The sequence below is a fragment of the Amaranthus tricolor genome, chromosome 2 (assembly GCF_026212465.1).
Source record: "Amaranthus tricolor cultivar Red isolate AtriRed21 chromosome 2, ASM2621246v1, whole genome shotgun sequence".
NCBI classification, from domain to species: Eukaryota; Viridiplantae; Streptophyta; class Magnoliopsida; order Caryophyllales; family Amaranthaceae; genus Amaranthus; species Amaranthus tricolor.
The window spans coordinates 14,508,987-14,522,189 of record NC_080048.1 but is presented as its reverse complement, the minus strand read 5'-3'; the positions used below and the strand labels follow the sequence as shown (position 1 = coordinate 14,522,189).

The window sequence follows — 13,203 nt, the reverse complement described above, 5'->3', positions numbered from 1 at the left end:
TCCTCTAGAGCTTGTTCATGCAGATATTTGGGGTCCTACTAAGAATCCGTCTCTTGGCGGAAAAAGATATTTTCTTTTGTTTGTAGATGACTACTTCCGCATGATGTGGGGTATATTTCCTGGAGAAAAAATTAGAAGCTTTTTTCCATTTCATGCAATTCAAAGCCCTCACAGGAAATCAAAGTGGAAATTCTCTTAAGATTCTTAGAACGGATCACGGCGGAGAATTTACAAGCAACGAATTCAACAGCTTCTGTAAGAAGCATGTAATTAAAAGAAAACTTACAGCAAGACATACACCTCAACAAAATGGTGTCGTAGAAAGGAAAAACCGCAGTATAGCAGAAATGGCTCGCAACATGATGCAGGGTAAACATCTACCCAAAAGATACTGGCCGAAGCTGTTCACATGGCAGTATATATCCTCAATAGATCTCCCACAAAAGCAGTTAAGGATTTGACACCATATGAATCTTGGCACAAGAGAAAGTCAAGAGTAAAGCACCTCAAAGTGTTCGGATACGTAGCTTATGCCCACATCCTGAAGGAGAATTGGGAAAAGCTCGATGAGAAGGGAGAAAAATGCATATTCATTGGATACAGTCACGAAACAAATGGATATCGCCTCGACAAGCCTGAATCTAAAGAATTAATCATCTCTAGAGACGTAATTTTTGACGAAGCAGCCGAATGGACGTGGAAAGAAAAAGAATTTGAAGCTCGCGAAAGAGATACTCTCCCAAAAGACACAAGTGAAGAAGATGGAGCAGACCAACCAACAAACCCATCATCTCCGAGTCCAAGCGCACTTGAAAGTACAAGATCATCCCCAAGCTTAAGAAGCCAAACATCACGTTCAACTCTTCAACATCAAGAAGCCCGAAGATCAACACGAGATCGGCAACCGCCATCATGGCTGCAAGATTACCATTGTGACCAAGCAATGATGGCTCTTCTCTAGTGAGCCACAAACATTTCAAGAAGCAACATAAGAAGAAACATGGATTAAGGCTATGAATGAAGGAATAAAATGATCGAGAAAAATCACACGTGAGAACTTGTAGACAAACCACAAGATAAGAAAGTCATCGGACTCAAGTGGGTCTATAAGGTGAAACATAACGATGATGGCTTTATCAACAAGTACAAAGCAAGGCTCATAGCAAAGGTATATGCGCAACAACCACGAATCAAATTCAATGAAACATATGCACTAGTTGTCTGCATGGAGACAATCAGAACAATTCTGGCATTAACAGTACAACATCAGCTACCAGTCTTTCAGCTCGATGTCAAATCAGTATTTTTAAATGGAGAACTCAAAGAAGAAGTGTACGTTGAGAAACCGTAGGGATACGTCATCAAAGGCCAAAAAGACAAAGTATACCGCCTTCGAAAAGTTCTATACGGACTCAAACAAGCACCCTGAGCGTGGAACAGCAACGTCGACAATTATCTTCTTCAGCATGGTTTCATTGAGAGTCTGAGTGAACCTTCACTATACATCAAGACATAAGGTAATAACTTTCTCATTTTATGCCTGTACGTGGATGATCTAATCTATACAGGCACACATCCAACAATGATCGAAGAATTTAAAAAGGCTATGATGACGGAGTACGCGATGACAGACCTTGGTACAATGAAATATTTCCTTGGCATACAAATCAAACAAAGCCCAGAAAGAATATTTCTATAACAAGAGAAATATGTAGAAGACCTTCTCAAGAAATTCGGTGAATGTAAACTGCTGGCTACACCAATGGCAATCAATGAGAAGTTATCAAAGTACGATGGCAAATCAAAAGTCAACGAAGCAATTTATCGAAGCTTGGTCGGCTCTCTCATTTATCTCACACATATAAGACCAGATATAGTCAACGCCGTTAGCATCGTATCCAGGTTCATAAGTGAACCAAGCAAGGATCATCTAACAGTAGCAAAGAGGATTCTCAGATACATTAAGGGAACGAAAAACTATGGGATCATGTACGAAACTGAAAAAGATTTCAAGCTAACAAGATACACCGATAGCGACTGGGCTAGAAGCGTGGATGATAGAAAAAGTACAAGCGGGTACGTCTTTCAGCTTGGAAACAAGGTGGTCTCATGGTCATTAAAAAAAACAGGTGACGGTAGCTTTATCATCAGTAGAAGCAGAGTACATTGCAGCAAAAAGTGCAGCATGTGAAGCATTCTGGCTCAGAAGGATATTAATCGATCTACAACATAAGCAAGAGACACCAAATACAATGTTCTGCAACAACATGTCAACAATAGCAATGACGAAGAATCTAGTGTTTCATAGCAGATCAAAACACATAGAGATACGACACACTACATTCGTGAGTTAGTAGACAAGAAAGAGATCTAATTACAATTCTGCAAAACGGGAGAGCAACTCGCAGACATTTTCACAAAACCCATATCAACTGATAGATTTATCGAGTTCAGAAGACAACTCAGAGTTCAAGATTTTTCATATTAGGATAGTGTTAAAATAATATAGAAAAACCTAGGATTTTAGTTAAACATAAAAAAAAAATCTAAACTAAAGAATTAAAAAAATAAAAATATCTAAAATAATATAATAGAAGTTCCTAGAAAAAGTAATTAAAAATTAAAAACATCTAAGATATTTTAGTAAACTTGTAACTAAACTCATCATTATAAATACTCATTGATGTAATCAATTTTTGGCAATAAATAAGAATAACCATTTTACATATTCACTCATCTTCCTCTCCATATAAATCAATTCATTATTTTTCTATCTAAATTTTCCTACAATAACATCCAATAATTAATGATAAAACTTTATCAACCTTTGATTGAAGTAGATAGCATCATTGCACCTTGTGGTTTAGGATTACCAACCTTACTTTAAGAATCAAGACATAGGAGTATAATGAATAAAAAGTAATTGTTTTAATATCGCGGACTATCTCATGACTTATATAAGAGTATAAGAAAAAATATAGTCAAATAAATCTAGTCTGAATCGGCTAATTGTATAATTAATATTAGCTTTTAATAATTTTAATTATTTATAATTTAAGATATAAATGATCAAAATAATGTATTAAATTACATTAAAAGTGAAATGTTTTAACAAGTATAATATTTTACTAGCATATACTCCCTCCTTGAATTAAGTCCATGTGTCCTTATTTTATAAATTTGAGATAATTGTTAGAGTATATAACATATCCTGAGGCATCAAACATCAGTTTAAGCTTTTGGTTGAATTGGTTCTTTGACATGGTAGCAGAAGTCAACGTGACAAGAAATTACGGGTTATAAATATATAGTAATATTCTGTATCAGGGATATTTATGTAATTATGTTTGTGTAGCTTTAGGGTTTACTGTGTATATATATACCCATCTTTATTAATAAAGGAGACCAAGGAATTAATATCCTATATGCTATCAGACTAGGGTTGGGTTCTTAATTGCCCTATCTTCTTTTCCGCAACAATTGTACCGCATTCCTTTCCCTTTTTTTTTTTTTTTTTATTTCTTCTTTCTTTGTGCCTGTCTCCATTGTCTTCTTCCTATTACCATGGTTGAAAAATCAAAGCTGATTTTTCATCCATCCCTTGCTGTCACTAATATTCGCCATCATGTCCCTATTCAACTCGAACTTGAGATCGGTTTGTACTCCGCTTGGGCGCATTTGTTTACTACGCATTGCAAAGCATACCGGGTTTTGGATCACATCCTACCTCCCATACAATCTTCATCTTCCAATGCTGCTGTTCTTGATCTAGAGGAGTGGGAATGCGTTGATGCCCATGTTTTTCAATGGATATATGGTACGATATGTCGGGATTTGATGCATACTATTATCGATACCTTTGGTAACGCTACTGCACGTCGGGCTTGGGAAGCTATTCGTGACATTTTTCTGGATAATCGGAGCACCTGTTGTAACAGGAGCGACGATCACGATACATAATTAACATTTAATAATAATGTTTAATACAAGAATATTGCGGAAGTCTCAAAATGCCGAACTGTTAAAAACATTAAATCATAAAAACTGAAACTGTTTAAAACAAAAGTAAATATTACATCTGATAAGAAATATTGTTTGCTAAAAATGGAAAAAATAAATTATCATTAAGTCATCAATAAAGATACAAAAAGCAGCTAACTTCTCGATAAATAGTAATTGCTGTGGTCTGGATCAGAACTGAATTAAATACTGCAAAATGCTGTCATCCATGATATGGATGACAGCCGATTGAATCGGTCAGCGCTTAACGCCGAGCATAACTTTCTATCCAGCTCAAAATACGAAAATTATACGCTACATTTACAAAATAATAATTTAAGTACGAACTTATAATTAATTGACATCACCGTATACTTTTACCATATTCTTTTTCTGTTCCATACTTTTAAGTCATTAAGATACCATTCTCAATCCTGACAGAAGTACGTTACTGCCACTTATACAATTCGGTAATCTTAACACTTAAGTAAGTTCATTTGGTTAATACTCATAACCACACCATGCATCATAGCATCAACTCTAATCAAGTTTATCACTGATCAACAAGCACATCAATATGACACCTGATATATGTAAGGGTCTGGTTAGGTGAGGACTGTAGTCCTAAACCCTAACTGTGGTGGGAGTCGTCACCCCTCCAATACAATTTATGCTCGAGCTCTACAGGATAGGTAGCTAACCGCCTGTTTTACACCGCATTTTACGTGCCGGCCAACACGGGCGCCGGCATTTTACATGCGGGTCCATGGTTCAACATTACCTTACTATCAGAGTCATTCAATCAATACACATGCAACAAATACATCACATTTTTATTACTACGATTTGACTTTGACTTTGACTTTGATCAACTTAGGTGATAACCTTTTTTATTTAATAAAATTCTTAATCATAACGTAAAATTAACCTTTATGTCTTTATACATTCATTATTAAATTTTTACACATTAAAATTTATTTATAACTTTATTTTTGATAATTTGCTAAATTCACACTAATAACTTAATATTCTATCAACATTCTCCAAATCAATATTTTCCACAAGTAGCTACTAAAATCTATTTCTTTTTAAATAAGTTCCCAAAATCAACATTTCCAACTTTACAATAATTAAAACTTTATTCTCTTCAAAAGAAAAATCAAATATTCTAATTAAAATTCAAGTTAAAATTGCATCATTTGGATAAGTTTCCAAAGTTCTACAAGTTCACCAAAATCAATATTTCAAGTTTAGAAAAATAAGTAAACTTATTAGGTTTGGAAAAATCAACATTCTAGTTATAAAACACATAAAACTTATAATTTCACAAAAATCAATATTTTCTAGTTTTAAAACAAGTCAAACATATAACTTTCACAAAAGTCAATATTTCTAATTATAAAACAAGTAATACTTGTAATCTCACAAAATCAATATTTCACACATAGTTTGACCGGCAAGTATACTAATACTTTTACATTATTTTACATAAATTTTGGTCAAATAGTTAGCAAATAAAATATTTTTCTATTAAATAGTGAAAGTTACTTTTATTATGAAATTTATATATTCAAGAAAAACACTTCAACATTTAATAACTTATAAAAATTTTTCAAAAATATCTTTTTAAATTGTTATTTTATTATTATCACAAAAATAGTTGTAATAATTTAAAATAGTAAATCAAGCTCTCTTTTTTTTATATGATAGTCGAATGGCCTATGAGTGTTTTGGGCCCTTTTCAAATAAAAAGAACGACTTAATTTAATTTATCATACTAAATCCTAGATTTAAATAATTAACATAACCACTTACAAAAATAAAGATTTTACGCAATAACTTAGAAATTTACTATAACCTTAAGGATAAAATTAAATCTCAAAATAAAGTATAATAACAATATTCTTAATATAACCATACTTAATAAAAATAAATTCATAAAATAACTTACTACCTTATAAACTAATTTGAAGGCTAACATAAACATATTAATAAAGTTTTACATAAAAATTCTTAAATATCATAACATTTCTAATGTAACACATAACTCATAAACATACTAGCACTATTTTATAACGTGAATCATACTTAATATCTCTAGAATATAATTTTGCACCCAATTTCCTAAACTTGTTCAAAAATTATTAAATTAACATGGGTTACTATAGAAAGGATTTTGGTTCATCAAATTTTTATTCTAGTATGTATAAGTGAGTATACTTTAAATAATGGGTAAATTTGATCATGAAAATATGTAGTTTACTTAGAAAATTTTGCTTAAACTATAGTTAAAGTTAATAATTAAAATATGACTCTTTTTTTTGTATAAAATAATTAAATCAAAGTTATAAGGTTAAAATAATAAGTAGTAATGTTACTTTAACGAAGAAAGTTAAAACGTAACGTTTCACAAAATCGTGATATAATAATAAAATTTTTCTTTTCGTACTATAAAATAATAAAATAATATTTTAGTGCTTATAAAAAGATTTTAAACAAAATAATATTTTTTTAAGTTTAATATTTGAAAGAAATTACAAAATTGAAAAAGGTTTAGGAATTAAAGATGGTTTGAAATGGATAACGAAAGAATTAGAGATTTGAATTGAAAATTCAAAATAATTAATCGAAAGATTATTAAGAATTTTGTGTCTGTTACACCTATGCTCGATATTTGGAGGACCAATATACTCATGTTGAAAGGGCAAAATTTTATAATATAAATTCTTATTGTTTTCATTTTATGACCCTTGCTGACCAACTTACTAATGTGGGTGCCCCGATTTCGGAACAACGTCTTGTATTACAACTCATTAAGGGTCTTCCACCGTCCTATAATGACATAGCTACTCATTTGGAACAACAAGATCCATTGCCCACTTTCCACCAAGCTCGGTCACTGCTCCTTCTCCATGAAACTAGGAGGAATCATCAAGCGTCTCGAGAATCTTACACTGACTAAAATGCCCGATTGGTGTCTCAAAGTTCCGAAGATGACTCATCTCCACCACCTACTGTTGTCCCTATGCGTGGATCCCATTCCCACGGCTCTTCCCGTGGTGGCAGATGCAATAATCACAATACTAAGGGTGCGCGTAGACGTGGCATTAATACCCATTCAAAGGCTGGTCGTGGGTTGCATTCTAATTCCCACAATCCTACTGGTCATTCCAACTGGGCAGGCCCAACTTCTCCATGGGGTACATGGAATATACCTTCTTGGTCTCATCCTCCTTGTCCTTATCCTTCTGGCCCACTACAATGGAACCGTTCTCCTACTAGTGCACAGGATATTCTTAGACCACACCCTCAAGCCTATAATGTTCAAAGTGCGCCATCATCCTCTCATACACCTTCATACTGTCCAACTGACATTAATGTTGCCCTTCACACTATGTCTCTTAACCCACCGGATGCAGTTAGTACATGGATACAGGTGCTACAAGTTATATCACTTCCTCTTCAGGTACTCTCTCCCCTTATTTTAATTCGAGTAGTAAAACTCATATTATAGTTGATAGTGGTGATCAAATTCCTAATCATGGTCATGGTCATACTGTCCTTAGTCCACCTCACCCCCCTCTTACCCTCAAAAATGTCCTACATGCTCCTAAACTAATAAAAAAATCTTGTGTCTGTTCGTCGTTTTAGTATTGATAACCATGTCTCTGTTGAGTTTGATCTGTTTTGGGTTTTCTGTGAAGAACCTCTGGACAAGGAGCCCTATCATGCGATGTAACAGTGCTGGGGACCTTTATCCACTCACCAACACATCTTCTGCTCAAGCTTCTCCACCTTTTGCTGCTCTAGCTAGGACTTTATGGCATAGTAGATTAGGACATCCTAGTTCTAATATTATCTGTTCTCTTAGGAAGAATAACTTTATTTCATGTAATGAACGATTACGTAGTTTTTTTTGTCAATCTTGTGCTCTTGGGAAACAAGTTAAATTGCCTTTTTATGATTCTACTTCTTTTACCTCTTTGCTTTTTGATATTGTGCATGGTGATATTTGGACTTCTCCCATTGTGAGCTCTCTTGGTCATAAATATAATGTTTTGTTCTTGGATGATTTCTCCAATTTTCTTTGTACTGTGCCTATTGCTCATAAATCATAGGTGTTTTCGTTATTTGAAACATTTTATACTACGATTCTTACTCAATTTAAACGTTGTATTAAATGTTAAAAATGCGACCATGGGGGTGAGTATGATAACTATTCCTTTCACAAATTTTCCAAACTTCATGGTTTTGAATTTTTTTTTTCTTGTCCCCATACCTCGTCACAAAATGGGAAAGTCGAACGTAAAATTCGTACGATCAGCAATATCATTCACACATTATTAATTCACTCTTCCGTACCTTCTACTTTTTGGCATCATGCATTGGCCATGGCTACGTATCTTCATAATATTGTTCCTACTAAATTGCTCAATAATATCTCTCCGACTCAAATCTTGTATAATAAAAATCCAAAATATAATCATCTTTGGGTTTTTGGGTGTCTTTGTTATCCTCTTTTTCCCTCCACCACCATCAATAAACTACAACCACGTTTTACACCGTGTGTTTTTTTGGAATATCCTCCTAACCACTGGTAGGGCTGACACGGTTTGGTCTAAACCGTAAACCAAATCGGACCAAACCATAATTTAAATATTTGGTTTGGTCTACGGTCTAAATGGTCTGGTCCGGTTTTTTTTTTTTTAAAAAATAGTTTACGGTCCGGTCCCGGTTTTAAAATTTTCAAACCAAATCGGACCGAAAAACCGTAATAAAATCAAATTTTAGGGGATTAGGGCAACTACTCATGAAGTCCTGCTGACTGCCTCTAATCTCCATCTCCATTTCAGAAATCGCGACATTCTCCTAATCTCCTCTCTTCCTCGCCTTCTCTCCTATAAGCTGAATCCTCGCCTCCTCTCTCATTCCTTCTTCGAGGCTTCTGTGCTTCTGTGCTCCTGTGCTTCTCTGATAATCGCCTCCTCGCCTTCAACCCATCGACAATCGACAGTGCTTGTGTGCTTCTTCGAGGCTTCGACGCTCCTCCTCCAATCTTCATTCTCCAATCTCAGCATTCACCACGGAATCAAGTGTAGAATCTCGTAATGTAAGTATATTGGTTGATTTTTTGATTTTTTAGGGTTTTTTCAAGCTCTTTAACCGATTGTTTTACTGGGAAAGCCATGGGGAAAGCCTTCTGTTTTACTGGTCAAAATGCCAAGTATTTGATGAATGAATCTCGTAATGTTGAATGAATCTCTTAAAAAAACATGTGCAATTGCTTAATTTTGAGTTGAATGTTGAATGAATCTCGTAATGTTAAATTGTTTGATTGGAATTTGTTGGAATTTATCAGTTTTAGGGTTTGATTGGAATTTGGAATTCTGAATGTTGAATGAAATTCTGAATGTTAAATTGTTAATTATGTTGAATGTTGAATGTTGTTGATATGTTGTTGAATTCTGAATGTTGTTGAAATTCTGAATGTTAAAATGCAAGAAACTATCCTCACTCAATTAAAAAAATACAAAAAAAAACCGTAGACCAGACTAGACCGGACCGTTCGGTCTGGTCTTTTGACTGGTCTGGTCTGGTCTGAAAAATTTCTAGACCGGAATTTCTGGTCTGGTCTGATTTTTCTATCAAACCAGACCAGACCGGACCGTGTGCAGCCCTAACCACCGGGGTTTTAAATGTCTTGATTTATATTCTAATAAAATCTTTATTTCAAGACATGTGGTTTTTGATGAAACCAAGTTTCCATTTGCTGGGTTAAACAAGTCCACTTCATCTCAATATGATTTTTTGGACTCGGATGTCCATTTCAGCCCATCTTTTCTCATTCTCGAGTCTCTTTCCAGGCCTACCTCCCATGCTCTTTCTTTATCTACTCCACTTGGGCCTCACACCGCAACCCCCCTACTAGTCCCATTACTAGCCCAACACCCTATCCATCATATTACCAACACCCTACTAGTCCCAAACACTGTCCTATGCCCAGCACAGCTCTCAACGCATGATATGACTACCCGAGCCCAACATGCTATCTTAAAGCCTCGCAACCCATTAAATCTAGCTTCAAATGACCACCTCTTCCCTTGTTCCTCGGAATCCTAAACAAGCTTTAGACCCTAATTGGAAGGCTGCCATGACCGATGAATATACTGCTCTTATTAATAATGATACGTGGGAGTTGGTACCTCGTCCCCCAATTGCTAATATTCTTCGGTGTATGTGGATTTTCTGTCATAAGACTGACTCCGATGGCTCTTTTGTAAGATATAAGGTTCGTTTAGTGGGTGATGGGAATGCGCAACAGGTGGGCATTGACTGTGTTGAAACTTTTAGCCCGGTTGTCAAACCACCTACTATTCGGGTTGTGCTTAGCTTGGCTATTTCCGGAGCTTGGTCTATTCACCAATTAGATGTTAAAAATGCATTCCTACATGACAATTTAGAGGAGTGTTTATGCATCAACCCATGGGTTTTCGTGATCACTCTCGCCCTGATTATGTGTGTCGTCTCAAAAAATCGTTATATAGGTTGAAATAGGCTCCTTGAGCGTGGTATCAACGCTTTGCTGATTATGTTCGTACCATTGGGTTTGTGAACAGTCTCTATGATCCCTCGTTATTTATTATGCGTCCTGGCAGTGATATTGCTTTTTTTATTGTTGTATGTGGATGACATTATTTTAACTGCGTCTTCAAAGGTGTTGTGCAAATCCATTATATCTCTTTTGGCATCTGAATTTGCTATGAAATATCTAGGCTCCTTGCATTATTTTTTGAGTATTGCAGTTAGTTCTGAACTTGGTGGTTTGTTCTTATCTCAACGCAAATATGCAACTGAGATCATTGAACGTTCGGGTATGTCTTCTTGTAAACCTACTCATACCCCGGTTGATACCTCGGGCAAGATGAGTGCTTTCGACAGTCCTCATGTGACTGATCCCACATTATATCATAGTCTTGCTAGTGCTTTACAATTTCTTACTTTTACTCGACCCGATATTTCGTATGTGGTTCAGCAAGTTTGTCTCCATATACATGATCCTTGTGAGGCACATTTTCATGCTCTTAAACGTGTAATTCGGTATGTTCAAGGTACATTGCATTTGGGTCTTCACCTATCTTCTTCTAGTTCTACTTCCATGGTGTGTTACACAGATGCTGACTGGGACGGGTGTCCTGATACTCGATGATCTACATCTGGCTATTGTGTGTTTCTTGAGGATAATTTAGTTTCATGGTCTGTGAAACGCCAATCTATTATTTCCCACTTCCGTACTGAGGCTGAATATCGTGTTGTAGCCTATGTTGTAGCTAAAACTTGTTTGTTATGTAACTGTTGACTTACTTAGGAACGGTAACAGCAACAAGAGGGGGGGGTGAATTGTTGTTGTTGCTAGTTTAAGCGTTTATGCCCTGTTTTTGCGGAATTGAGTAAAATAAATAAAGCTTAAACTTAGAGCAAAATAATAAGAGAGACACACGATTTTTACGTGGAAACCTTCTGGGCCTAAACAGAAGGAAAAACCACGACCCCTTGGGATTTCTAAAAACTCCACTATGTTTAAGGCAATTAGTTACAATTACAATAAACACCTTACTTCACTCGAAGCGAATCTACTAGGCCAACTCTTCTCTCTCAAATTGCTTTACTCAAAGCAACAAACTTAGCTTCACAAAAAGCTAAACTCCTCAATAGCTTCACTCAAAGCTATATAATTCCCCCCTTAGACTCACCCGAGTCTAATTACAAGTTCTCTCAAAAACCCTTACAAAAGGAATGAAATTCTCAAAAATAAATCAATGAGTTGCACAAGAAAATATTATGAATTAATTGGCAATTTCAAAAACAAAATATTTCTTGTAGAATTTCCAAAAATAATCGCATGAGATATAATAGAGTTTATACGTTTTTTCTCTCAATGCATACGCTTAGGAACAACCGAGTTCATTAGCTATTTATAAAAAATAAAATCTCTAAAAATGGAAAAATATTCCAATCCATTATTCCCTGTCAAAAGATCATGGGGAAAATGTGGATTACACTATCAAACGGTTATTTCCATAAGCCTTGAATAAATCAAACATACGGTTAAAGCAATAATAACCGATGTTTCCTAATAATAACCGTTGTTCCCTTAAGCAGCAGTTTCTTCAGCAGTTCCTGTTCCAGTACTAACTGCTGAAACGTTTTTGCTATTTTTAGAAACGGTTATACTTAATAAAACTAGACATGATAACCTATTATCAAAAGTAAAGACCGGTTAAAAATAATAGCTAAGACCCATTCAACAACCACTATATCTATTTTTAGCAAATCCAATATTTACTAAAAATAGATCCTAAAATAAAGGATCTTTATTTGGAAATTCATACGAAAAGAAATTTTTAGAAAACTTTTTGCCAATTAACTATAATAAATAAATGCAACAAATTAATTTAAATACATTAACTAAAAAATAAAAATCAGAATTTATTAGTTAACGTAGGCTGACTTTGGTTTAGCAACAGTGCGCTGTTTCCAGAATCCAGTTTTGCTAGAACATCCAACTTAGGAACAGTAGACCTGCTGTCTCCATTTTACATCCCAAGCGATATACTTCTTCTAACATCCCTTGAATCCTTTTGACACGTGCATTCCCATGAACTAAGCCATAGGTACTATCAACGATCACCATTTCAATCGGATATCGACCTACGCACAATCTCTAAACACATATTTGCTTAAGTGTAGTCATCATCAAAACTCAAGAGGTCCAACAGTAACTTACTCCTAGAGCTTCATTGTCCCATTCTGAAGGCCACTTTGGTTTATTGTCATGATGTTAGTGCGATTTACTTATCCGGCAATCCTACCCAACATCAACGCATTAAACATATTGAGTTAGATATTCATTTTGTTCGTGAGAAAGTCTCTCGTGGTCACGTCCGTATTATTCATGTACCTTTTCGGTTCAATATTGCGGATATCTTCACAAAAGGGCTTCCTCATATTCTGTTTGATGAATTTCGCTACAATCTTAGCGTTCGTTCTCCTCATATTCTGTATTAGGGATATTTATGTAATTATGTTTGTGTAGCTCTAGGGTTTAATGTGTATATATATATATACCCATCTTTATTAATAAAGGAGACCAAGGAATTAACATCCTATATCAACTACCCCTCACTTAAGTGGAATATTTAACAC

The 13,203-nt window shown here is 35.0% G+C and overlaps 2 protein-coding genes across 2 annotated transcripts; both read left to right on the top strand.

The window, feature by feature from the left end:
- The first annotated feature begins 3,564 nt into the window (after positions 1 to 3,564).
- Positions 3,565 to 3,960, top strand: LOC130805574 (uncharacterized). Its single transcript, XM_057670356.1, has one exon. It carries the CDS (start codon positions 3,565 to 3,567, stop codon positions 3,958 to 3,960), a length of 396 nt encoding a protein of 131 aa, XP_057526339.1.
- Positions 3,961 to 10,084: 6,124 nt separating this feature from the next.
- On the top strand, positions 10,085 to 11,206 carry LOC130805573 (uncharacterized mitochondrial protein AtMg00810-like). Its single transcript, XM_057670355.1, has 2 exons — positions 10,085 to 10,466; positions 10,617 to 11,206. The coding sequence occupies exons 1-2, from the start codon at positions 10,085 to 10,087 to the stop codon at positions 11,204 to 11,206; spliced, it is 972 nt and encodes a 323-aa protein (XP_057526338.1).
- The last annotated feature ends 1,997 nt before the right edge of the window (positions 11,207 to 13,203 follow it).